The sequence below is a fragment of the Mus musculus genome, chromosome 11 (genome assembly GCF_000001635.26).
Source record: "Mus musculus strain C57BL/6J chromosome 11, GRCm38.p6 C57BL/6J".
Taxonomy (NCBI): Eukaryota; Metazoa; Chordata; class Mammalia; order Rodentia; family Muridae; genus Mus; species Mus musculus.
Genome location: NC_000077.6, coordinates 65,991,053 through 66,018,487, shown reverse-complemented (window position 1 = coordinate 66,018,487; position 27,435 = coordinate 65,991,053). Strand labels below are relative to the sequence as shown.

General features: G+C 40.8%; 1 protein-coding gene across 11 annotated transcripts in view; it reads left to right on the top strand.

Moving 5' to 3' along the window:
- The window catches only part of Dnah9 (dynein, axonemal, heavy chain 9), a 337,258-nt gene that overhangs the window by 150,094 nt on the left and 159,729 nt on the right, over nucleotides 1-27,435 (top strand). For 10 of the 11 annotated variants that reach the window (XR_003949434.1, XM_006533213.4, XM_017314522.2 and 7 more), the window contains 4 exons: nucleotides 949-1,123; nucleotides 12,656-12,829; nucleotides 13,279-13,486; nucleotides 25,619-25,784. Coding sequence is in view for 10 of the 11 variants with exons in the window: in XM_006533213.4 (XP_006533276.1) it covers nucleotides 949-1,123; nucleotides 12,656-12,829; nucleotides 13,279-13,486; nucleotides 25,619-25,784 (723 nt within the window). In the remaining variant the exon portion in view is untranslated. Of the gene's footprint in view, nucleotides 1-948; nucleotides 1,124-12,655; nucleotides 12,830-13,278; nucleotides 13,487-25,618; nucleotides 25,785-27,435 lie in introns of those variants that run through there. The other variant, XM_006533218.4, reaches the window with a different exon arrangement.

The following is a 27,435-nucleotide window of genomic DNA, read 5'->3' as shown; positions in this document are numbered from 1 at the left end:
TGATGAATGGGTCATTAGGGCTTGCCTTCCTCATTACTCATGGAAGTTATGTCTACAATTAGACCACACATGCATGCTGTTGTAAAAACTACAGACAGATTACAAGCAGCTGCAAACAAAAGAGTTGGAGAAAGGGGATGCCAGTCAACTTAGAGGCCCAAAGGCAGTAAATGAGTTTTAAGATGACTATTGGTAGTGCTGTTCATCTGGTAATACTGGATAACAGTGACTGCCTCCCACAGCCTAGTAGGACAGCATCCCATAGCAAAATGTAATATGAACTGGCTATATGTTTACATGATGTATACTGTCCACACAGTTGGAGGAGGAATAGAAGTGTGTGTGTGTGTGTGTGAAAGAGACAGAGGGGGAGAGAGAGAGAGAGAGAGAGAGAGAGAGAGAGAGAGAGAGAGAGAGAGAAACTAACTATATGGCCATATGAGTGTGTGCACATGCATGTGTGTATATGTACATTCACAGATGGTGCTGGAGATTGACCCAAGATCTTGTGCATAGTGAGCAAGTTCTCTACCACTAAGCTACAATCCCCAGAATTTAGCATTTTTAGGGGCTTTGAAGAAATTGCATGATGGGCAAAAACATAGACACTGGTTCATTTTGTTCCACACCTGCATTCCCCAAATAAATTGCCATGCAAACAAAGGAGAAGATAGGAAAAGAAGGTATCAGAGGAGAGATGAGACAAGAAACCTTATCTCAGAAGGCTCCATCAGGATCAACTCTAAAAGGAAACTGACCCGAGAGTATCTGAGGATAGAGAAGGCCCACACATGATCCTCTGTGCTCCTAAGGAACATAAAAAAAATGCCATGAGCTTCCATGGAAACCAATGGGCTTCCATGGCTGTATAGTTGCATCTCAAGAGCAGAATGCTCGTGGAGTCTTAGCTCTTCTCTCTCTCTTTCTCCCTCTCCCCTCTCTCTGCAGATTTAAGAAAATAATTCCAGTCCCAGAGCAGAGTATGATCCAGATGCTGTGCTACCTCCTTGAGTGCCTCCTGACAAAGGAGGATATCCCTGCAGACTGCCCCAAGGAAATATATGAACTCTATTTTGTGTTTGCTGCCATCTGGGCATTTGGCAGTGCTGTGATCCAAGATCAGGTAAGATGGCACACTGAGATCAACAGCACGTTTTAGTATACAGCAGCAAAAACTGACACTCCCACAGACTTGGAGGGTAGGCTACTAAACTTTGCGGTTATTTGAAATCACCCGAGTAGTTTCTTGCACATTGTGCCACTAACGGCATGGATCCCTTGGCAGAGGCCTCCCAGGCTGAGACAGAGGAGAGCGTAGTGTATTTGGAGCTATTACTTTCTGAGTTGAGGAGCACACCTCTGCTTTTGTAGAAAGCTGTGCAGTGTTGGGGCTTAGACAACTGCAGGGATGTATATAGGATGCTCTGCCAGATGACTTGGACTTTATAGAGAGGGGTCAGAGGATGTTGTACTATAGAAATCTAAATGGAAGGACTATCTTCACCCTTCTAGAATCTTCAAAAGCATGTGCTACTCTGTAGCCAGCCAGAGTTCTCCAGAGAGTCTCTATATCCCTTAAGCACAGAGAAGGTCAGGCCATATGTTAACTTAACTGTAAGTAGGAAACCAAGTAACATTTGCCATTGGGTGTTGATCACTGTAGCCTCATGTTGTTGATGAATAGAGACATTGACTTAGACCCCAGCATTCAATTCCCTAACCCTTCCCATGTTCATAGCCCCTTTCTTTACTTTAGTATATCTTATCTAGACATAACATATTCAAGAGTATACAAACCAGTGTTTTATCACTGAGTCTAGCTATCGTGCAATGTTATGAAGATGTCAAGAACATGGACTATTGTGAGCAACTTTTAAAATCCACATTAAATTGTTATTAACCATGGGCACGATTCTATATAGGTTTGTTCATTGTAGACTTATTCACCTGGTAGGAATGAAACATTTGGCAAAGTCTTACTACTTTCTGTTCCCCACACTCTCTGGCAAATATTATTCCATCCTCTGCTTCTAGGCATTTGAATACTTTTACATTCATCGTATATGGAGGGTCAGTTCTTCCATGTTGGACTTATTTCACATAACACCTCCCTGATAACTTTACCCTGTCATAAAGAGATTGTATGCTTGGTATGCTTCTCTCAAAACACAACAGTCATAGTAGAAATCCGAGGAGCGGAAGGTGACTGGGAGGCATTGCACAGGTTTGTGCAGTGACTATAGTAATGACTTCATGAGTATGTGCTTAGCTCCAAACACTAAATTGTACCCATTGAATATGTGTAGCTCCACTTATTAATAAAGAGTTCAACAGTAAACCACCAAGAAGAGAAAGAAAATGAGAAGGAAAAAAGAAGGAAGGGTAACAGAAAAGGAAAAGAGAAAACAGTATTTGAATTGTAACTGTCAATACTACATGGAATACTGAGTGAGATATTCAACCTGTCTCTTCCTTATTCTCCCCTGCCCACCCCACACCCACCCCTCGTGTGTCCAGAGGATAATGACAGCTCCTGGGTTGTTAATGAGGGTATTGTTCTAATTGCCTAATGTGGATACTTGGAAGGTTATAAGAATAGTGCTGGTATCTATACATGTTTGCTAGCAATAATCTCCTATCCTAAATATTTAGGTCTACAGAAGTATTTGGTGCTGTCTAACAACAGGAAGCCAGACAAGCTGTAATTATCAGAGTGATGATTTATTCCCTCTGATCCAGCTGTGTGTGTATATGTGTGTGAACACGTGTGTGTGTACCTGTATGCACATATATGTAGACATCAGGAGTCAGTGTCACATATCCCCCTCAACTACCCTTCAACTTATTTTTGAAATAGTTTCTTACTGTGATCTGAGGCTCATCAACTAACCTAGATAGACTAGCTGGCCAGTATACCCTAGAGACCCCCAGTACTGGGATTATAGGCATGCACTGCTGTGCTCAACTTTTGAATGAGTGTGAGATCTTGAACTTGGAGTCCCATGTTTGTGTGGCAAGCACTTGACCAACTAACACATCTTCCAAGCCCTCTAGAGCTCTTTTGTCCAAGAAAACTGAAAACATTCAGACTTGCCAGACAAAGCCATATTTGAAAACTCTGAAAAGGCAAGGAGTGAGGAATAAACACTGTCTGGTCACGGGAAATCTCTTGTTCTAGCACCAATCCACTGTTGCATGTTGCGCAGTCTTCAGACTGCTTTGAAGTTCCACTCCTAAGATTTCTATTACTGTCATGAAACACTATAACCAAAAAGCAACTTGGAAAGGAAAAGTTTTATTTGGCTTATACTTCGTTGGAGGAAGTCAGGATAGGAGTTCAAGCAGGGCAGGAACCTGGAGACAGGAGCAGATGTAGAGGCCCATGGAGGGGTGCTGCTTACAGGCTTGCTTCCCTTGGCTTTCTCAGTCTGTCTTGTTATAGAATTTAGGGCTACCAACCCAGGGATGGCACCACCTACAATGGGATGGGCCCTCTGCCATTGATCACTAATGAAGAAAATGTTGTGTCACATGGATGCATTTGCTCAGCTGAGGATCCTTCCTCTCTGATGACTCTAATTGTTGTCAAGTTGACACACAAAAGTAGCCAGTACACCCTCAAAGACAGAGTGTGCAGGTTGGATGAGACTTGAATTTTTTTCAAAATGCAGCGACCTATGCTTTCTATCAAATATAGTCTCTAGCCTTCCAGCTGCTGAGATGTCAGGTAGCAACTCCTGGGCTTCTCAGCTACATTGGCAGTGGGGTAGCAGGATAAGGACAACTGATCAATTTTCCAATCTAAGCAGAGGTATTTAAATCTACTCCACGCTTTCTAAAAGCCTGGAAGAAAGCACTCTCCCAGGTGTTTTAAACTCTTGGAACTATGACCAGCCATGCTGGCCCACAGAGAGAGACACAGTAGAAAGCTTTTAGCACCAGGGAGTGCCTGGAATCCCACATAACCTACATTAAAGCCAAATACCAAAGAGTGATATAAATTAGAAAATAGGAATTTGGCCAGATATTTGCATCAGCACTACTAATGGTGCCTCAATTAACTAGCTGTCAGTAAGACCACACACCAAACAAAAATGGAGCCTATGCCTGTGTGGAAGGTTCAATTTAAAAAGCAAAATAGCAACACATTACTGGTGAATACTTTGCAATAATCACAGAAAGTGATCTCCCACAGGGACATTGTAGAGAGAGCACAAGACTGGGAGTGAGAGCTTATTTATATATACAAAACAAGGATCATTCTAACTAGCCAGGACAATTCAGAGCATTTTGATGACTGAATGTGGTGAAATCATACCCCAAACCCTATAAATGGGATGCTAGTAATGTGTGCTACTGTTATGTAGTGTAAAGAGCATGACTATAGCAGAACATGAAGCACATGAGAGACTAGATTTTATAAAAATGCGTTCCTACAATAACCCCCCCCCCACACACACACACAGAGCTGAGGGAGCCAAATGGCTCCGTCAGCTGTGGTCACCCTGTCTCTAGAGTGGAAGCTTAGAGTAAGTGCCAGACTATGGGGTTGGCAGGAAGAAGAATTAGAGCTCTTAGCCCAGCCTGGTCAAGAACTACCCAGATAGATCAAGGATGAATTGAGGCAGGATGCAGAAAGGATGCTTTCCAGAAGCAGCCTCACCTTGAGATCTCCCTTTTAACCAAAAGTGTCTCCAACACTTCATCCATGAGTTCGAATGGGATTTTTTTCTGGGATTATGGTTAGCAAACAGCAGCATCCCCTTAATCTGAATTGAAATCAGAATCAGAACTACACATACATCTATTCATATCTTTAGCCTCTTTCCATTCTCATTTGGTTTTTTTTATATTATTTAAAAATTTTTTATTAGGTATTTTCCTTATTTACATTTCCAATGATATCCCAAAAGTCCCCACCCCACCCGCACTCCCCTACTCTCTAGAGTGGAAGCTTAGAGTAAGTGCAAGATTATGGGGTTGGCAGGAAGAAGAATTAGAGCTCTTAGCCCAGCCTGGTCAAGAACTAAGCAGATAGATCAAGGATGAATTGAGGCACTCCCACTTCTTGGCCCTAGCATTCCCTTGTACTGAAGCATATAAAGTTTGCAAGACCAATGGGCCTCTCTTTCCAATGATGGCCGACTAGGCCATCCTCTGATACATATGCAGCTAGAGACACGAGCTCCAGGGGGGTACTGGTTAGTTCATATTGTTATTCCACCAATAAGGTTGCAGATCCCTTTAGCTCCTTGGGTACTTTCTCTAGCTCCTCCATTGAGGGCCCTGTGATCCGTCCAATAGCTGACTGTGAGCATCCACTTACGTGTTTGCTAGGACCCGGGATAGTCTCACAAGAGACAACTGTATCTGGGTCCTTTCAGCAAAATCTTGCTAGTGAGTGCAATGGTGTCAGCATTTGGAGGCTGATTATGGGATGGATCCCCGGGTATGGCAGTCTCTAGATGGTCCATCCTTTGGTCTCAGCTCCAAAGTTTGTCTCTGTAACTCCTTCCATAGGTGTTTTGTTCCCCATTCTAAGAAGGGGCAAAGTGTCTACATTTTGGTCTTCATTCTTTTTGAGTTTCATGTATTTTGTAGATTGTATCTTATATCTTGGGTATTCTAAGTTTCTGGGCTGATATCCACTTATCAGTAAGTACATATCATGTGAGTTCTGTTTTGATTGGGTTACCTCACTCAGGATGATGCCCTCCAGGTCCATCAATTTGCCTAGGAATTTCATATGTTCATTTTTTAAATACCTGAGTAGTACTCCATTGTGTAAATGTACCACATTTTCTGTATCCATTCCTCTGTTGAGGGGCATTTGGGATCTTTCCAGCTTCTGGCTATTATAAATACGGCTGCTATGAACATAGTGAAGCATGTATCTTTCTTACCAGTTAGAAGACCTTCTGGATATATGCCCAGGAGAGGTATTGCTGGATCCTCCGGTAGTACTATGTCCAATTTTCTGAGGAACCGCCAGACTGATTTCCAGAGTGGTTGTACAAAAATGGAGGAATGTTTCTCTTTCTCCAAATCCTCGCCAGCATCTGCTGTCACCTGAATTGTTGATCTTAGCCATTCTGATTGTTATGAGAGGGAATCTCACGGTTGTTTAGATTTGCATTTCCCTGATGATTAAGGATGCTGAACATTTTTTCAGGTGCTTCTCAGCCATTCAGTATTCCACAGGTGAGAATTCTTTGTTTAGCTCTGAGCCCCATTTTTTAATGGGGTTATTTGATTTTCTGGAGTCCACCTTCTTGAGTTCTTTATATATATTGGATATTAGTCCCCTACCTGATTTAGGATAGGTAAAGATACTTTCCCAATCTGTTGGTGGACTTTTTGTATTATTGATGGTGTCTTTTGTCTTACAAAAGCTTTGCAGTTTCATGAGGTCCCATTTGTCAATTCTCGATCTTATGGCACAAGCCATTGCTGTTCTATTCAGGAATTTTTCCCCTATGCCCATATCTTCGAGGCTTTTCCCCACTTTATCCTCTATAAATTTCACTGTCTCTGGTTTTATGTGGAGTTCCTTAATCCACTTAGATTTGACCTTAGTACAAGGAGATAGGAATGGATCAATTCGAATTCTTCTACATGATAACCACCAGTTGTGCCAGCACCATTTGTTGAAAATGCTGTCTTTTTTCCACTGGATGGTTTTAGCTCCCTTGTCAAAGACCAAGTGACCATAGGTGTGTGGGTTCATTTCTGGGTCTTCAATTCTATTCCATTGGTCTACTTGTCTGTCACTATACCAGTACCATGCAGTTTTTATCACAATTGCTCTGTAGTACAACTTTAGGTCAGGCATGATGATTCCACCAGAGGTTCTTTTATTGTTGAGAAGAGTTTTTACTATCCTAGGTTTTTTGTTATTCCAGATGAATTTACAGATTGCTCTTTCTAATTCGTTGAAGAATTGAGTTGGAATTTTGATGGGGATTGCATTGAATCTGTAGATTGCTTTTGGCAAGATAGCCATTTTTACAATGTTGATCCTGCCAATCCATGAGCATTGGAGATCTTTCCATCTTTTGAGATCTTCTTTAATTTCTTTCTTCAGAGACTTGAAGATCTTATCATACAGATCATTCACTTCTTTAGTTAGAGTCATGCCAAGGTATTTTATATTATTTGTGACTATTGAGAAAGGTGTTTCCTAATTTCTTTATCAGCCTGTATATTCTATGTGTAGAGAAAGGCCATTGACTTGTTTGAGTTAATTTTATATCCAGCTACTTCACTGAAGCTGTTTATCAGGTTTAGGAGTTCTCTAGTGGAATTTTTAGGCTCACTTATATATACTATCATATCATCTGCAAAAAGTGATATTTTGACTTCTTCCAATTTGTATCCCCTTGATCTCCTTTTGTTGTCTAATTGCTCTGGCAAGGACTTCAATTACTATGTTGAATAATTTCTTTCTCAGCCTGTTTATTCTTTGTGTAGAGAAAGGCCATTGACTTGTTTGAGTTAATTTTATATCACTGAAGCTGTTTATCAGGTTTAGGAGTTCTCTAGTGGAATTTTTTGGGTCACTTATATATACTATCATATCATCTGCAAAAAGTGATATTTTGACTTCTTCTTTTCCCATTTGTATCCCCTTGATCTCCTTTTGTTGTCAAATTGCTCTGGCTAGGACATCAATTATTATGTTGAATAGGTATGGAGAAAGTGGGCAGCCTTGTCTAGTCCCTGATTTTAGTGGGATTGCTTCTAGCTTCTCACCATTTACTTTGATGTTGGCTCCTGGTTTGCTGTAGATTGCTTTTATCATGTTTAGGTATGGGCCTCGAATTCCTGATCTTTCCAAGACTTTTATCATGAATGGGTGTTGGATTTTGTCAAATGCTTTCTCCAAGTCTAACAAAATGATCATGTGGTTTTTGTCTTTGAGTTTGTTTATATAGTGTATTACGTTGATGGATTTCCATATATTAAACCATCCCTGCATACCTGGAATGAAACCTACTTGGTCAGAATAGATGATTGTTTTGATGTGTTCTTGGATTCGCTTAGCGAGAATTTTATTGAGTATTTTTGCATCGATATTCATAAGGGAAATTTGTCTGAAGTTCTCTATCTTTGTTGGGTCTTTCTGTGGTTTAGGTATCAGAGTAATTGTGGCTTCATAGAATGAATTGGGTAGAGTACCTTCTGCTTCTATTTTGTGGAATAGTTTGTGTAGAACTGGAATTAGATCTTCTTTGAAGGTCTGATAGAACTTTGCACTAAACCCATCTGGTCCTAGGCTTTTTTTTTTTTTTTTTTTTTTTTTGGTTGGGAGACTATTAATGACTGCTTCTATTTCTTTAGGGGATATGGGACTGTTTAGATCATTAACTTGATCCTGATTTAACTTTGGTACCTGGTATATGTCTAGAAATTTGTCCATTTCATCCAGGTTTTCCAGTTTTGTTGAGTATAGCCTTTTGTAGAAGGATCTGATGGTGTTTGTGATTTCTTCAGGATCTGTTGTTATGTCTCCCTTTTCATTTCTGATTTTGTTAATTAGGATGCTGTCCTTGTGCCCTCTAGTGAGTCTGGCTAAGGGTTTATCTATCTTGTTGATTTTCTCAAAGAACCAGCTCCTAATTTGGTTGTGTCTTTGAATACTTCTTGTTTCCACTTGATTGATTTTGCCCCTGAGTTTAATCGTTTCCTGCCAACTACTCATCTTGGGTGAATTTGCTTCCTTTTGTTCTAGAGCTTTTAGGTGTGTTGTCAAGATGCTAGTGTGTGCTCTCTCTAGTTTCTTTTTGTAGGCATTCAGAGCTATGAGTTTCCCTCTTAGAAATGCTTTCATTGTGTCCCATAAGTTTGGGTATGTTGTGGCTTCATTTTCTTTAAACTCTTAAAAGTCTTTAATTTCTTTCTTTATTCCTTCCTTGACCAAGGTATCATTGAGAAGAGTGTTGTTCAGTTTCCACCTGAATGTTGGCTTTCTATTATTTATGTTGTTATTGAAGATCAACCTTAGTCCATGGTGATCTGATAGGATGCATGGGACAATTTCAATATCTTTGTATCTGTTGAGGCCTGTTTTGTCACCAATTATATGGTCAATTTTGGAGAAGGTACCATGTGGTACTGTGAAGAAGGTATATCCTTTTGTTTTAGGATAAAATGTTCTGTAGATATCTGTTAAATCCATTTGTTTCATAACTTCTGTTAGTTTCACTGTGTCCCTGTTTAGTTTCTTTTTCCATGATTTGTCCATTGATGAAAGTGGTGTGTTGAAGTCTCCCACTATTATTGTGTGAGGTGCAATGTGTGTTTTGAGCTTTACTAAAGTTTCTTTAATGAATGTGGCTGCCCTTGCATTTGGAGCATAGATATTGAGAATTAAGAGTTCCTCTTGGAGGATTTTACCTTTGATGAGTATGAATTGTCCCTCCTTGTCTTTTTTGATAACTTTGGGTTGGAAGTTGATTTTATTCTATATTAGAATGGCTACTCCAGCTTGTTTCTTCAGACCATTTGCTTGGAAAATTGTTTTCCAGCCCTTCATTCTGAGGTAGTGTCTGTCTTTTTCCCTGAGATGTGTTTCCTTTAAGCAGCAAAATGTTGGGTCCTGTTTGTGTATCCAATCTGTTAGTCTATGTCTTTTTATTGGGGAATTGAGTCCATTGATATTAATAGATATTAAGGAAAAGTAATTGTTGCTTCCTATTACTTTTGTTGTTAGAGTTGGCATTCTGTTCTTGTGGCTGTCTTCCTTTTGGTTTTTTGAAAGATTACTTTCTTGCTTTTTCTAGGGCATGGTTTCTGTCCTTGTATTGGATTTTTTTTCTGTTGTTATACTTTGAAGGGCTGGATTCATGGAAAGATAATGTGTGAATCTGGTTTTGTCGTGGAATACTTTGTTTCTCCATCTATGATAATTGAGAGTTTAGCTGGGTATAGTAGCTTGGGCTGGCATTTGTGTTCTCTTAGTATCTGTATAACATCTTTCCAGGATCTTCTGGCTTTCATATTTTCTGGTGAAAAGTCTGATGTAATTCTGATAGGCCTGCCTTTATATGTTACTTGACCTTTTTCTCTTACTGCTTTTAATATTATATCTTTATTTAGTGTGTTTGTTGTTCTGATTATTATGTGTCAGGAGGAATTTCTTTTCTGGTCCAGTCTATTTGGAGTTCTGTAGGCTTCTTGTATGTTCATGGGCATCTCTTTCTCTAGGTTTGGGAAGTTTTCTTCTATTATTTTGTTGAAGATGTTTGCTGGCCCTTTCAGTTGAAAATCTTCATTCTCATCTACTGCTATTATATGCAGGTTTGGTCTTCTTATGGTGTCCTGGATTTCCTGGATGTTTTGAGTCAGGATCTTTTTGCATTTTGCATATTCTTTGATTGTTGTGTCCATGTTCTCTATGGAATCTTCTGCACCTGAGATTCTCTCTTCCATCTCTTGTATTCTGTTGCTGATGCTGGCATCTATGGTTCCAGATTTCTTTCCTAGGGTTTCTATCTCCAGCGTTGCCTCACTTTGGGTTTTCTTTATTGTGTCTACTTCCCTTTTTAGGTCTAGTATGATTTTGTTCATTTCCATCACCTGTTTGGATGTGTTTTCCTATTTTTCTTTAAGGACTTCTACCTGTTTGGTTGTGTTTTCATGTTTTTCTTTAAGGACTTGTAACTCTTTAGCAGTGTTCTCCTGTATTTCTTTAAGTGAGTTATTAAAGTCCTTCCTGATGTCCTCTACCATCATCATGAGATATGCTTTTAAATCCAGGTCTAGATTTTTGGGTGTGTTGGGGTGCCCAGGACTGTGTGAGGTGGGAGTGTTGTATTCTGATGATGGTGAGTGGTCTTTGTTTCTGTTAGTAAGATTCTTACATTTGCCTTTCACCATCTGGTATTCTCTGGAATTAGTTGTTATAGTTGTCTCTGGTTAGAGCTTGTTCCTCCAGTGATTATGTTAGCCTCTATCAGCAGACCTGGGAGACTAGCTCTCTCCTGAGTTTCAGTGGTCAGAGCACTCTCTGCAGGCAAGCTCTCTTCTTGCAGGGAAGGTGCCCAGATATCTGGCTTTTGAACCTGCCTCTTGGCAGAAGTTGTGTTCCACTCACCAGAGGTCCTAAGATCGCTTGGTGACTCCTCTAGGGACCTTGGGGGTGTCTGATGACTCCGCGCCCAAGGTGACCTCGTGCTGGTCTCCATTCTCATTTCTTATTTTTGGTTTAGTTTTTCTATTTTGCTTGGCCGTTAGGTTCTTATTGTTTTGAGACAGGGTTCCACTCTATAGACCAGGCTGGCCCTAAACTCTTGATCTACCTGCCTCCCCTTCTGGATCACTGGACTCACATGTGCCACCAGTTCAGCCTCCATCCTCATTTTGAAACAAAGGAATTCTATTACTTAGAAGACAGTAAATGAGAAGTACCCCACTACCATCAGGATTCAGATTCATTCCTCCACACCAACCCTATCACTCATTTAGACTTAGAATGCTGTCTCTGCCCCATCCTCCCTGGGTGTCTCCAACAATGGTCAGTCTATCTTTTCTTTGATATTTCCTATGCCTGGGTATTTGCAGCATGCTGGATAGTTGCTAGGTTTTAACTTGGACACAATGGAGTGCATGGATGTTCAACTCTACCTCTAAGGGGTTTGTGCTTTATATTAAGGCATTGAAATTGTAACACACAGCCTATTATTTCTGTCAGAAAGACCAATATGCTTTATCTCCTCTGCTGCTTTATCTCCTCTCCTATGCTATTAAGTCTTGGAGGAAGCTCTTCTAAGGCTCTTTTCTAAAGCCTTCATCTTAACAGAACAAAAGTGAGACCCAGAAGAATGTAACTAGCCTCTGTGGCTCTTCTTGCTCAATTGCTCTGTGTTTTTGCTGTCAGCCTTAATTTAGGTCATGAAATTGCACAGGTCTAGATGTCTCGGAAGGTTGGAAGTAGTTTCTTTCTTCAGGAGGTAATGGTTTACACTTGTTCTTCCAATTGTCAAGGGAGTTCCTTACCCCCTCTGTGTTCTTATGCCTTCCCCCTTTCAATGCTTTCTGCTCTTGGGGAGCTGTGATGCATTCCAGTGCCAATGTTGTAACCACATTGTCAACCCAAGTACTTCTATGTGGTCCTCTTACTTCATTTTCTTTGTACCAAATGCTAGGTTATTTCTAAAGAATATAAGTTTAGCTCTTGGTTTGGAGGCCAGAATTCTGGGAGTCTGGCACTGCACCTGCTTTCTTTATGTATCACAATAGGGCAGAGGGCATTCCATGGATGACAAAGCAAATTGCTAGCTTAAGTCTCTCTTCTTTGAAAGCTACCATGAAGGCCCTCCCATGTGGCTTTATCTCACCTCAATTCTCCTTTCCATGAAACCCCGTTACACATGACTTGAGACATCAACTCTCTAGCATATAAGTGCTAGGACACATACAAACCTTAGCAACTGCCAGAGGGCAACCTCTGCCTTAGGGTATCCCCTGCCTTCTGGTCCTGGACAGGCTTGATGCTCCAGGAGCTCTGTCATTCCAGGCAACTGCTCTATCCTAAAGATATACATAGACAAGAACTCTTTGTGCCCCTACCCCAACATCTATCAGTACCAGAGCTACCTACATAGACCCCTTGGGCTCTATCACACCTGTACCTTGACCTGCTTTGTTTTTGCAGCTTGTAGACTACCGGGCAGAGTTCAGCAAATGGTGGCTGACTGAGTTTAAAACAGTCAAGTTTCCTTCCCAAGGAACTGTCTTTGACTACTACATAGACCCAGAGACCAAGAAATTTGAGCCCTGGGCCAAGCTCATCCCCCAGTTTGAATTTGACCCAGAGATGCCTTTGCAGGTAAGTGGGAATGGCCAACCAATGGCATGGTGCCCATGAGGGTGCTCAGCAGCGACCCCTGTTGGTATCGAGTGCTTGACCTTGTATAAACCAGTTGGTCCCCAGTTGTATTCTTTTTTCAACTCATACGTGCAATGAAGTCACAAGGTCCCCTGTAGGAAAGGAAGCAAATAGAGAACCCAGTGAGTATCATTAGGGACGGAGGACAGAAGATAGTAAGGCCAGATGATACTGTTGTCCCTTTGGAGATGCCTTAGAGAGTCAGAGAACACTCTTTACTGAACTCCATGGTGCAATAACAGTGGGTTTACAAGGTGGACACATAGTAGATGTTAGGAAAGATACTCAGACAAATCCTTATTAGGCAGGCTTCCCTATGACAGAATCTCCTCTTCTTGAGTGTCCCAGAACATAATGTTGTGTGACATGCCTATCACATTCTGTTCCAGGCTTGTTTGGTACACACAAGTGAGACCATCCGGGTGTGCTACTTCATGGAGCGGCTCATGCAATGGAGGCGGCCGGTTATGCTGGTTGGCCCTGCAGGCTCAGGCAAGTCTGTGCTGGTGGGAGCAAAGCTGTCCAGCCTTAACCCTGAGGAATACATGGTGAAAAATGTGCCCTTCAACTACTATACTACGTCAGCAATGCTGCAAGGTAAGCAGCCCCAGGGCCTGGAGTGTGAGCCACTAAAAGGCCAACAGAGCTCTCAGGGCTGGACCTCCATCTCCCACAGCACTGCTTCCTCCCTTGCCCCACACACCTATGTCCCTTGTCCCCAGCATCCCTTAACACTTCCTCCTTCTAGCTTTCTCCCTGTGCCCTATGACCCATTACATTCAATCAGAATAGTCTTATGGCTTCGCAGTCATCCCAGCACCATAAGGAGGTCTGCATGGGCTTGTAGGCTCAAGTGCTAGGAGCATCCACAGATATGACTTCATCCATCCCTTGAATGTGGTAGATAGGATCAGAAGCTCAGGTTAGGAAGCTGGCTGCTTACTGTCTTACCAAGAAGAACCTCATTATGCATCCCATCTTCTGGATTTTCTTGAGGTCAGTGGTGAGCTAACCCTGGGTGTTCATTCACTGGCTCTGAGTGGAGGTAGGCTCAGTGCAGACCTCCACCTTACGCTGACCACTTTTCATTGGTCCTCTCTTATAAGAAGTTCTCAATTTATGAAGAAATACTCTACACATTAAAGAAAAAAATTTCTAAGTTTTGAATGGTAGTACAGGTTTGTAATCTCCATACCTGGAGGCAGATACAAGAAGGGCAGCCCAAGTCCATCACCAGTGTGGACTATGAAATGAGTTCCAGAGTAGTCTGAGCTACAGAGTCTCAGAAAACAAAGAAAATCAAGCACACTTTCTTTCAAAGATCCATCCAAGATAATGCGTCAGGAAAATAGAGGTAGAAGTGGGGCTGGAGGAACAGCTTCACCCCTGTCCTAACAATTGTAGCTGCAGGCTCTTAACTCTGAGTCTCCTCTCCAGCCCCATATAATTTACACACACACACACACACACACACACACACACACACCACACGCGCGCGTGCGCGTGCACACATACCACACACATACATGCACACATAGCGCACACACACACAAACACATCGACACATACATGCACATATACATAACAAACAGAAACACACACGTGCATATGCATACCTACAAGCAGACACACATGCATACATGCATGCACACACACTAAGCACATGTATACATAACACCCACAAACATAAAAACACACATGCAAGCATACACATGCACACATACATAACAAACAGACACACACACATAAAACACGCAGACATTCACTCATGCACGCACACATACAAACACTGACATGAAAAACTACAGTGTAGGTACTTAGAAGATGCTTGTATATCTGACAATGAGTGATAGTCTGACCTAAGTCATTATCATTTTGCTTGGGACTTGTTAACTTTAACTTTTTTGTGTGATAAGCTTAAACCTATAAAGGGAATACTCTCACTACAGCCCATTGCAAGATACTAATACAATGTTGGAGATGGAGTCATTGGGAAATAGATGCCCCACCTTGCCCACTGCTCCATACCCTCTCAGAAAGGAAAGAACCTCCAGGGCATAAGATGATGGTTAAAGGCATCCAGTTCATTAAGGTGTGAGTTTTATGGTTTACTCCATTATTCTTATTATAGTTACATATGAGTTTATTCTTTTTAAATAATGGTCTTGTTGAACATGCAGCCAAGTGCTGGGAGCATGGTTCTGCCAACAATTGGAAAGGGGAAAGCTGGAGACCTGGGTGTCAAGGGGAAATGAAGCATTGAATGACACCTATGAATTCCCTACACAGGTACCTGGGCTCACTCAACAAAGAGGGGAACTAGTGCAGGCACTGTGTAAACCCCATAGTCTGACAGTGTTTCAGCTGCAGCTAGAATGGAAGGCACTGTGGATTAGGAAGACTAAAGTACTCGTCTTTGCTACACAAGACAGGTGGCAAATTGGCAAAAACAATGGGTATTTACAATGAACTTGCAATGGTGGGAGAGATGGATGTAACCTAATTATTCACATGATGGAGTTATTTGCAGAATTACAGACAGAAAGTTTCACAAACGTAAAGTTGGGATTATTTCCACAACACTGTCAAGAGACAAAAAGGGAGATACAGGCTACAGGCCAGTGTGTGTACCACTCTCTACATTTAAAAAATATACATGTAATATTTCTTTTATAGTATATTTACCATATATTATATACTATATTTCATATATGAATATATAATAAATATGTGTATATATCCATACATGTGTGTGTGTGTGTGTGTGTGTGTGTGTGTGTGTGTGTGTGTGTGTGTGTGTGTAAATTATATGGGGCTGGAGAGGAGACTCAGAGTTAAGAGCCTGTGCTACTCTTGCAGAGGACCCAAGTTCAGTCTCCAACACCCATATTAAGTGGCTCATAACAACATGTACTTCAGCTCCAGGGGCTTCTGTTAGTAAGATTCTTACAATCGCCTTTTGCCATCTGGTAATCTCGGTGGTCCAAAGATCTAGTGGAGAGTCCTCTAGGGGACCTTCGGGGTGTCTGTCGACTCCGTGCCCCAGCTTACTTTATTTTAATCAGTGTTTTGATACATGCAGATCTATGTCTTTTATTTCCCTTCCTGCATGGATTTCTATTGTGGGGATAAATCAAAGTTCTTTATCCAGCATCCTACTGAAAAGCAGTGTACATTTCTTTAAAATTTTTATTAGTTCTTTGAGAAAGAATCATGTACAGTGTGTTCTTGTCATATTTGCATCCTACTCAACTCCTCTCAGATCTATCCCCTTTCCTGACCACCCAACTTTGTGTCTTCCTTTTATCTATTTTAACCCAAGTATTATTTGTGCTGCCCATATATTAGATGTATGGCCTTCCATTGGAACGTGGTCAGCTTATCAGGGACCACAATCTTAAAGAAAACTGATTCTGTCCCTCCCTGTAACTATCAATTGCCAATAGCTCCTCTACTGTGGATGGAGCTCTGTCTGCCTCTTCTCTCCATCTTGTGATTTGGTCTAGCTGGAGCTTGCACAAGACTTGCCCATGTTGTCAGAACTGCTGTGAATTTATGTGTGCCTTGCTGTGTCATAAGACTCTATATTCTTGTAGTCAACCACTGTCTCAGGCTCCTACATTGCTCCCATACCATCTTACACCATGATCTCTGAGTCTTGGGAGAAGAGAGTGTGATGCAGGTGTCCCATTTGTCACTAAGCATCCCACATTCTCTTACTCTCTGTACCTGTACCAGCTGTGCATCTTTGTGTTGATTGCCATCTATTGTAAGAACAAACTTCTCTGATGATGGAGAGGTACATTAACCTACAATAATAAGTCATTGGGCGTAAGTAGAATATTATATTCATTTAGAAGAATAATAGTAATAAATTCTACCCAAGGCCTATGATCTATATAGCTATAGGTTCCTGGCCTGAAAATAGTGCCACGTATGTGTTTAATCTTGTGGAGAAGAATTAATTCCAATCTATTAGTGATTAGTTACTCCTATGGTATCTACATCATCCATACAGGAGTGAGCATGTCTTATAGGGCCAGCTATTACTGTAGCTCTTAGGGTTCACAAATGGATAAGATTAGTAATTACCTTTCTTCTCCAGTATTGCACATGGAAGCTTCCAGAACTATGGAAGTTAGAGCAAGTAGTATAAAGCCTCCATATCAATACCAGCTTGATCTCTTCATGCTCTCTGACTCAAGTGTGTGGTGTTATTACCAGTAGGGTCTTACCACCAAGTCTCAGAGGGTAGGTAATAGCATTCACAACTGCTTTTAATGTTTGGGGAATCTGTGGATCTCACTGGTCAACAACTCCAAAGAGATTTTTTTGTTACTTAGCCTGTGGTGTCAACTATGGGCACTGTGGCCTCTTAGGGTAGCCCCATTTTAACTATTTATATCTATTACATATAAGTATATATCCATATTTATATCTATTATATGTAAGTATATTTCCATATACTAGGAAGTCTCAACTATAGTTGGTTTCCATATATTTTTGAAAGGTCTTTAGTGTTATTTATCACTCCATATTCCTTTTTCTACCCTGCCCTCCCATCTGCCATCTCAAATCCCTATTAAATTATTACCCCTTAACTCTTTATACAACTAAATGCCCCACACACACTGACCCCTTATTAATTTTTTGGCATTTATGAGTATTTTAAATGAAACACACATATCTGAAAGTTCAAAGTTATCATCTACAAGAGAGGAAAAAACCTGCAGTGTTTGTCTTCCTGGGTTGGGTTACCTCAATCAGAATGGGCATTTCTAGCTCCATCCATTTACCTGAGAATTACATAACTTTGTTCTTAAAAACTGAATAATATTCCATTGTATAAATGTGTCAATTTTCCCATCCCATTCCTCAGTTCTTGGATATCTAGGCTATTCTTATGACTTACCTATTGTGAACACAGCAGCAGGGAACACAGATGAGCAAGTACCTCTGTCTTAGGGTATATGTGCAAGGACGCATATACTCCTTTAAGTACATGTGCAAGGAATGGTATATCTGGACCATGAAGCTCTGTTTCTAGGTTTTCGGGGAACCTTCACTCTAATCTCTTTGGTGTCTGTGCCACCATGTACTCCCAGCCAGCAATGATTCAATATTCCCTTTCCCTTCACCCTTGTCAGCATTAATCATCATTTGTGGATTGATTTTTATTATTGTTTATTTGTTTTGTTTTGTTTTCATTTTCCCTTGTCCATTCTGACTGGGGTAAGATGAGATTCCAAAGTAATTTTAATTTGGTTTCTCTGATAACTAAAGATGTTGGACATTTAAAAAACTGTTTTTCGACCATTTGTGTTTCATCTTTTGAGAACCATGTTTAATTTCATGTTTCATTTTTTAAATCAGGTTGTTCATTTTCTTGATGTTTCATTTTCTGAGTTCTTTGTGTATTCTGGATAGTAACCCTCTGTCAAATGTATAGTTGGTAAAGAATTTTTCCCAATTTACAGTTTTCATCTTGGGAAAGGTTTATATTGAGTTATAACAAATATAATAAATTACATATTAAAAGTATAATCCTTGGTAGGGTTTGAAATACCCATAAAATCATTGTCATTATTGAAATGCTGAACACACCCACCTCTAGACTCCCTCATGTCCTTTGATAATCCTTTACTGTCTCTCTTTCCACCCTGCCCTATGCCAGACATCCACCAATCTTCCTTCAGAGCTGATGAGTTTGTATCGTCGATTATTTTATAGACCAAAATAGCATATATGCTCCTTTTTATGTTTGTCTCCTCACTCAGCTGCATTTTAGAATAATCCATGTTATTCAATGTCAATACTTCATTTTTTTCACTCTTGAATAAAATTTGTAAATCACTCCAGATGACTCCTAACACACAACTGCTTAGTAGGGGGAATCTATTATTATAATAATATTAACAAAAATGTCTGTCAAAGTTAAGAGTCTACATTATACCATCCTTCATAAGCCACAGCTGCCAGAATCAAAAGAGCATAAACGATTTTTTCTTACTTAACAAAGAAGCCAAACAAAAATATACATCTTGTTTTAAAAAAAAAAAGCTAATATTTTTGGAAGAGATGTTTTTGCTTTGAAATAAGAAATAACCCCACCTCACAGGCTAATCCCAAGGGATCTCAGGAACATTTTGCAGCTCACACATTGTTCTAGTCCAGCAAATGCTTTTTTGCTCCACATCAGAAGCTCTTGTATAGAGAAGGCAGCTGCTGACTGTACCTGCCTCTCTTCTCTCTCAAGGCATCCAGTTCTGGACTCTCCATTGAGTCCTCTTCAAAGTGACTGAAATGCAAATGAGGAATGTGCTTCAGGCCTTTCCGCAGCTCACATAGATGTATAGACAGCACAAATTCAATGTTAATGTGGTCAGCCTTATGCTAAGAACTCCATCTGTTCCCTCTTTAGTTTACTTAATCCCCCAGCCCATCCTGTAATGGATTACTTTATTGGTAATGCTTTTGGTTGTAAGTAGCAGAAAAACTAATGTTGGTAGCATAGAAAATACATACACACCAGCAAGTACAAAGTAAACAATTACAAACTCTAGACCCATTGTTTAATGACACCAGTATTAAATATTTGTTATTCCCTTGGTTTATCATTCAAGATGACTGAATGACTTCTGCTTCATCCATTATATTTTCATTCCAAAGAGGGCAACATAGCTGCAGTAAGTGAATCAAAACAGGCTATATACTGGGCTTTATGGGGCAACCCAATATAGATGGATACATGCATAGATGTGGAATGGATTCATGGCTGGGTAGGTAGATGGGCAGAACACTCGAGAATATCATAGGTTTGTACATGTGTCTCATTCTTCACACTATGGTCACCCCAGCTAGAAAGCATCAAAAGAGCCATTAAAAGAGTCACAGCTCTGATGGTGACTTTCTTTCTCATAAGATGAGCACATAAGACTTAGGGTTTTAAATGTGTCTCTTGTCAGAGTTAATGGCAAAGTCGCCTGATTTTATCAAACTATATAACCCTTCAATTGTGATACCCTGTAAGGCATGCATCTTTATCTTCATAGTAGAATGCCTGGAGTGTGCTCATATCTTCCTCTTTGACTGACTATAACAGGACCTCCCTTCATCCCTTAAGAAGCTGCTCTCCCTTCCATGCACAGCCATGCTGGCAAGGCTACAGCTATCGCTGAGGTCTCTGATCTCCAGCCCACCAGACTCTTCACAAACCAGGTGTATAGTTTTACCTCCTTTTGCTAAACAAGTGGTTTATCCTTGGGGTCTGTTGCAGGTCACTATGATGAAAGCTCATCTTAGCTTTATTTTAATATCTTCTCTGTTGAAGACCATTGTATAGCCTGATATCTCCGTTGTGAATAACTATGACCTATACCTTCAAGAATTTGTCACCTGAAACAAGTTTTCATTTAGAAGAGGTGGGATTATCCTGCTAATCTAAGAAGTTGTGGTTACTGGAATTAAACAGAGAGCTTTCAAAAAGGTGGTTCATAAAGGCAAATGTGAGATAAGTATCATGGGTTATAATAACTATGTCATCTTAGATTACTGTGACAAATATCTCTCTTTCCAAATCCCTTTGTGGTCCCTTTTGGTCTTTGGTTTCATAGATTTGTTTCCCTGTCTCCCCCATTTGCTCTCTTCTCATTCTTTTTGAAAATGTGAATATGTTTTTAATTTTTTTTAGTTCTAAACCATATCAATAATCACTTTAATTGTCAGTGCTCTAAATATATCAGTTAAAAGAAGATTGTCAAAATGAATTTAAAAAATTAAAAAAAAAACAAGACCTAATTATATGTTATTTAAATACAAACCCTCTCAACTGGGCATGGTGGCACTTGTTAACCATAGCCAAAAAGAAACTAGAGTAGTCATTTTTGCTTCAGATGAGATGTGAATAAGTTTTTAAAATAATAATAATAAAATAATGCAAAGAGCCAGAGACTGACCACGACAGAAAAGGGGGAGGAAAGCACTTGGTGAAGGTCGATGGACTCAGAAGGAGCTGACTGGCTGACCCTCGTGCTCATGATAACCCTGTATTCCCTTGTCGTCTGACTGAGATTTGAATTATTAGTTTAACAAATACTTTAGTGCTTAATTGTACTAATTAAAGAGGAAGTCAGTTGTCTGAAAGTGTAAGATGAGTCTCTGTAACCTGCCCATTAAAACTTAAGGTTACTGGTTACCTTCAAAGGTCTACACAAATATCTGGCTCAAAGGAGTATTGTGCTTACACTGCTATAGGTAGATGGCTTTCTTTACTCAACATCTTCCTAAAGGGAAAATGACACAAATTAATGCTAGGTCCTCTGCAATTCATCATCTAGTGAGCAAGAATTCAGCTTGGAATTTTAGGTGACTGAAAGCACAGTGAAACTGTGAATCCCACCTTCAGACAACAGAAAAGTCATCCCATAAATTATGAAGCATAGCACAGCCACGCAACCATTAAAATCATGCTTTAATCAAATCTTTATTATCAGATGGAGAAATTTGCCATGGAACCAGACATGATGGCTCACATTTTCAATCCCAGCCCTCCAGAAGTTGAGGCAGGAGGCTTTTTAGTTTAAGGCAAACCTGCATTTTATACTGAGATTCTGTTGCCAAAAAACCTGATAATAAGAATTATATAATATATTAAATGAGAACTGATATATATGTATATATATAAGCAATATGTTCAGAATGATTATGATTTGTAGAGATTTAAAAATCTAATAAAAACTAGTATCTCGAATAAAGCACAGGACACAAGAATTTTGAAGGAATTGCTAACTGCTAGGTGAAAAAATTTTGGTCAATTGTCACTTTCATCACTGTGAATTTTTATGCATTCTAATCTTTCCAGAATGAATATGTATGATTTTTATAGTCATGCAAACCAAGCTATTTCTTGAAAGAATACATCAAAAGACCTTACAGATACAACCAAAAAGTTTTAACATATGAAAAACTTAAATAATCTGAAAGGAAAATAGTTCAAACACAAGTACACAAATCATGCGATTGCAAGGAACGCCATGATTAATTATTGATGCTATCTATAAAAGATAGGGAGCAGGCAATGAGCTGAGAATTTCTAAAGGCAGAAAGCAGATTAGAGGCCTGCACAGTCTTGGTTGGCAGCTGTGGTTTCCTGAGAGTCTGCAACTGAGCAGACTTGAGGTAAAGCCCTTGCTTTGCCTCTTTGTAGTCATTTGATCTTGTAAAAACCTCTTGATTTTTCTAAAGTTCAGTCTTCTCTTCTGAAATAATTTTTAGAGGTAATGACAGTTCGTGGGGTGGAGGTCTAAGAATAATCAGTAACACAGTGCATGTCAACTGCTCACCACAGCAAGTCTCTGGCATACCATATGGATGCGTGGATGTATCACTCTTGAATCTAGATACTGGAGAACCAGAATGGTCAGGAACAACCCAGAGAGGCTGGGGATGAAGGCACAAGGTCTCACTCACTCACTCAGTGTGATAGCTAATATTTATTGTGAAATTGACAAAATATAGAATTACCAAAACCACAAACATCTAGACATATCTATGAGGTATTTTCTAGAATTGTTAACTTAGGTAGGACAACCCACCCTCAACATGAAAGGCGCTTTTTATTCAGGCTTGGGTCTTGACCTGAATAAAAAGGAAAACTAAATTCACCTCTCTCTGCTTCCTGAAAATGCTTGCAATGGACCAACTACTTTCTGCCTCCTTTGCCATGATGGACTAGACTCTCAAACTTTTCCATCAAGTAGTTTGTTAGAGTAATCAGAAAAGTCACTCCCATGTCCAGTGAGGAAAAATAAATGGGATCAATAGCTAAAGATCTAGATTCTGGTTTCAACAAGTAGCATACCCTGCCTTGCTTAACTCCTGTGCCTTTAACTCCAATTGCATTTGCAGTTTCTCAGGGCTTGTTATAATATATTCATCCATCCCTCAACTGAATAAACAATTCCTAAGCATTCTTCTGTGTGCTAAAGAATGTGTTAGAAAAAAGCAAAATAATCTCTGTCCTCGTGTTTGTTATCTCACCCGCTCTTAGATAGGAGAATCTAAGCTCCTGAGGGTAGGAATTTCTAAATAGTTACGAGTGTTAAAAAAAAAAAAAAGAGGTAGGGAAAAGATAAGGTCTTAGGGTTTTACTGCTGTGAACAGATACCATGACCAAGGCAAGACTTATAAGGACAACATTTCATTGGGGCTGGCTTGCAGGTTCAGAGGTTCAGTCCATTATCATCACACTGGGAACATGGTGGCATCCAGGCAGGCATGGTGCAGGAGAAGCGAGCCTTCTACATCTTCTGAAGGCTGCTTACAGAATACTGGCTTCCAGGCAGCTAGGACTATGGTACTAAAACCCACTCCCACAGTGGCACACCTACTTCAGTAAGGCCACACCTACTCCAACAAGACCATACCTCCAAATAGTGCCACTCCCTGGGCCAAGCATATAGAAACCATCACAGATAGGGTCTCTTAATTAGAGTACCGAGAAAGTCTTACTGGGCAAGGGGCATATCTGGGTAAATAAATGAGGAAGCAAAGTAGGCTGGCATCTGGAAGACACAGACATGAGGCATAGGAAACAGCCAGAGGATAGGCTCTGGAGCAACGAACAGTGATTATATCAGAAACAGGTAACTGGAGCAGAGAGTGAAGAGGTTGTTCAGCCCGAAGAGAGGTGCCATGCAAATCTTAAGCAGTGAACTGGCATGATCTGGGTCACTCTTCACAGGGCTTCCCCAGTTGTTCTGAAAGCATAGAAGATTAGAGGAAGAAATCAGGGTGACCGACTGTGGTAGTGTAATTGCTGTGTGACAGCCAGAGCACAAAGATGGCAGCCACAGTAATACTGAAATGGTCTTCACATAGAAGATAGCACTGCTCCCTGAAGCCAAAGACTTAAACTGTGCCATACTACGCATGTCTCAAGAAGTTCAACAATGCATAAATGCGGTGGGCATGGCTCAGACCTGTGTGTGACAGGTCAGAACTCAACCAGAAATGCTCAGAGAGGCTCACTCGCCTCATCACTCTTGTCTTGCAATATCAGAATCTGACAGCTTCCCTCCAACTTTAGCCACACCCACTCCTCAGGCCCACCTGGATACAGAACCACTCTGTCCCTCCCTCTTAGATGTGAGCAGAAGCAGAGTGCAGTTTGAAAGGCTGAGAACCATGGCTCACTCCCCCTGTCTTCCTCAGGAGAACTTCACATATTCCATTTGAGACAACCAGCACTCTCCAAGGCCATTTCTTGCTAGCTGGGGCGCTTTTCTCTTCCACTGCCTTGGAGATGGCTAAAGAGCTTAATCAACCCAAATTATAGGGTCTGCTTAATTCTAGGGGCTGATTTAAATACCATTGCCTGGGGAAGTTGGAGAAATAAGTACTCCTAAGGAAAAACTTCCTGTTAAGCAGGACTGTCCTCAAAGCATGTCCTTGGCAGCCCATTAATTATATTTCATTTTGACAGATCTCATATATAGTTGTTATATCTTTCAGGGGGGGAGAAGGTGTTGGGTGATTAATTGGTTGATAGTGTATGTTAATTGCATGCTAATTAAATTTAAATGTAATTCCTATTTGAAACACTTAAATTAACTTCGGCCCAGGAAATTAGAATATTCAAGCGTCTTGAAGGAACTTGTCTTTCTATCTGTCACCTTCCTTGTCTGTTGACACTTTCTCCTTGTTTACAAACTTGTTCTTCAGGAGAAGAAATCAGATGGTTCTTAGAGCTCCCAGCTGTAATAAGGAAGTGTTGGTTCTTGCGATCCATAAATATTTAATTGCTTTACTAGAAAAAAAGTAAATCCTAGCTCTCTACCCTATTACTTAAGTTTGTTTTCAACAAGTCCCATCAGGCTGGAAGCTGTGTGCCTGATTCCTTCCCTCTGGCTTGATAATGGAAGAGATGAATCCAGGAGAGTGCCCTGTACTTAGTTCTCTGAAAGTCACTGCTCTTCACCAATAGGGGGCCATAGGACTGAAGGCAGGCAAGGGCACTGATGGATGCTCTCAGACATTCTCTGAGGCTGTTTTCCACTCCCCCTCACCGTGAACCCCAGGAGATGGAAATTCTGCAAAGATTTTTGGCAAAATATCCAGTGATTCCTCCTGCAGCTTTCAGGGTCAAAAGGGGCCCCCAGCTGAGCTCTGGACAGGAGCCATGGCCATTAGTCCCCTTTGTGTCTTGGGCACAGTGGAAAGGTCTATGGGGGTCCAGGTTTGTGTGGATTTCTTGGGGTTAAAGACCTGGCCTGGTGATTGTGAATGCATCTTCAGTTTCTAACCTATAAACAACGAAAACTGGGGAACCACAGTATGGCAGGGACATGGACTTTGTGGCTTAACTTCTCTGTTCTGCATCCTAGCTTTCCCTTATTAATGCTGTTTAGCATTTCTGTGCCTTTGTACTCCTCGTTCCGAAGTGAAATATGATTTGTTTCATTATCCTATGTTATCAGAATTAGATGAGGTAATAAACACTAACAACACACACTATAAAATGCTTAGTGCCTGGCAGGTGGTGCCACCATTGCTGCCTGGTCACTCCAGATTCCTCTCCTGGTCCTACAGAATGGCCGACCTACCAGTACAATCGCTACTGTTTGTGTATACATGAGATGGCACCTCATCTTGTCCTGAATACTTGTACTGCCCCAGTATTCACCTCTGAAGTTCTGCCTTTCTTCCCTAACTAACTGGATCTCTCCTCAGCTGTCTTGGAGAAACCTCTAGAAAAGAAAGCTGGCAGGAATTATGGCCCTCCAGGCAACAGGAAACTCATCTATTTCATCGATGACATGAATATGCCCGAGGTGGATGCCTATGGCACAGTACAGCCCCACACTGTCATCAGGCAGCACCTAGACTATGGCCACTGGTAAGTGTCCCCAGCAGAAGGGTTTCAGGACGCTCAACTCAGTAGGTGCTGCAATGATAAACTTCTGTTAACTCTGATACCACAAAGGGAACCCAGAGTAAACATCATTCCTCAGGGGCTTTTGTGCTTCTTGGAGATCTCTCTCAGACAGGCCTTCTGGTCAGAGGGGTACTGAGATTTCACCCAAAAAGGAAGCTACAGTTTTCTGCAGGACTCATTTTCATGTGCTATGGAAACTGGGAGGGATGGGTGTATTAGAATAGTGAACAGAAACTAGAAAGAGAATTTTGGATTTTATTGGCTATATGCTATAGACATATATGGAAACATACCAAATATAAAGTTTTGACACGCAGTTTTAAAATGAAAACATCCCAAAATTACATTTTCTGAGACTTCCTCTAACCACGGAGCTAAACTTCCCACTTACCTCCACTGTGGCCTCCTATAGGTATGTTCTGATAATAACAGGCACACTCCCAGCTGACTTGCATGGGTTTGATGTCCTCAGAGCAATTCAGAGTCTTAGTTTCTCTTGAAACAGCCTAGTTTTTAATGGCAGACAGTGAACACAGTCTACAGGAAATGTTGGTGATCTAAAACATTCCTGGCTCCCCTTCTTCCTTCTATAAAGATGGGGTGGGGTTCAAGAGAGAAATGAGAGAGGGGTCATAGTAAAGATGCCAACTCGAGTTGATTCTCAGTCCTTCCTAAAATCTCTGTCAAATGCCATAACATCTTGCCCTCAGTCTCCACACTAGGATATAAGCTACTAATCAATATAAAAAAGATAGAGCGACAGAAAGGACTTTAAGTGGAAAGTAGAAACTTCACAGAAACCCTACCCTGTTGCTCTTTCTCTTTGTACTTTCTCTGAAATATCTATTTCAGACCCTCTTCTCTCTCCTCAAATTCCCAACGTACCAAAGCTGATGACTTGGCTTTCTCTGAGGAAACTAACGCCAAGTCAACCCTTGCTCTGTACAACTTGCTCACTGACTTGCAAACCCTGTGCCCCAGCCTCCCATGACATCTCGCCTAAAGCATCACCCCCATGTAATGGTTCCACCAACTCCTGCTCCTGTAAGCTCTGCACTAGCCAGTCCCCATCTCTTTGTTGGCTCCCTCGTGTCACGGAAACCTTTGTTTTGCTTGTTAAAAGTCATTTTCCTATGGCTAGTCTCTCTTCTGTGTGTAACTAAATTTCCTTCTCTGTTCTTGCTTTTTGCCTAGTCTCCAACTCGCTCCTCAATGCATTCTTTGATTACTCTCCCACCCCTCAAATTTCTGAACTATTCCTAGAAACCTATTAACTATTTCTGTGGGATCCAAGAGACGCTATTGGAGAGAGGTCTTTCTTTTCTCTGCAGTTCTAATGTAGGAGTGCTGGCTACCATTGCTTTCTGGGCAGCCACATCCCCCTGAGTTTCTTCTTTTCTGTGAGTCCTCTTCTCTGTGCTCTCCTCCTGGACTGTTTCTGTAGATATTGGAATTCTTGTGATTTTGTCTTGGGCTATTATTTCTTCTTAATCTCTCAGTAAATCTCGATTTCAACTTTTTTATTTAATCGCCTGTGGTGCTTTGAATGAGAATGAACCCCAGAGGCTCGTATGTTTAGATGTGTAGTCCCCAGTTGGTTGAACTGTTTGAG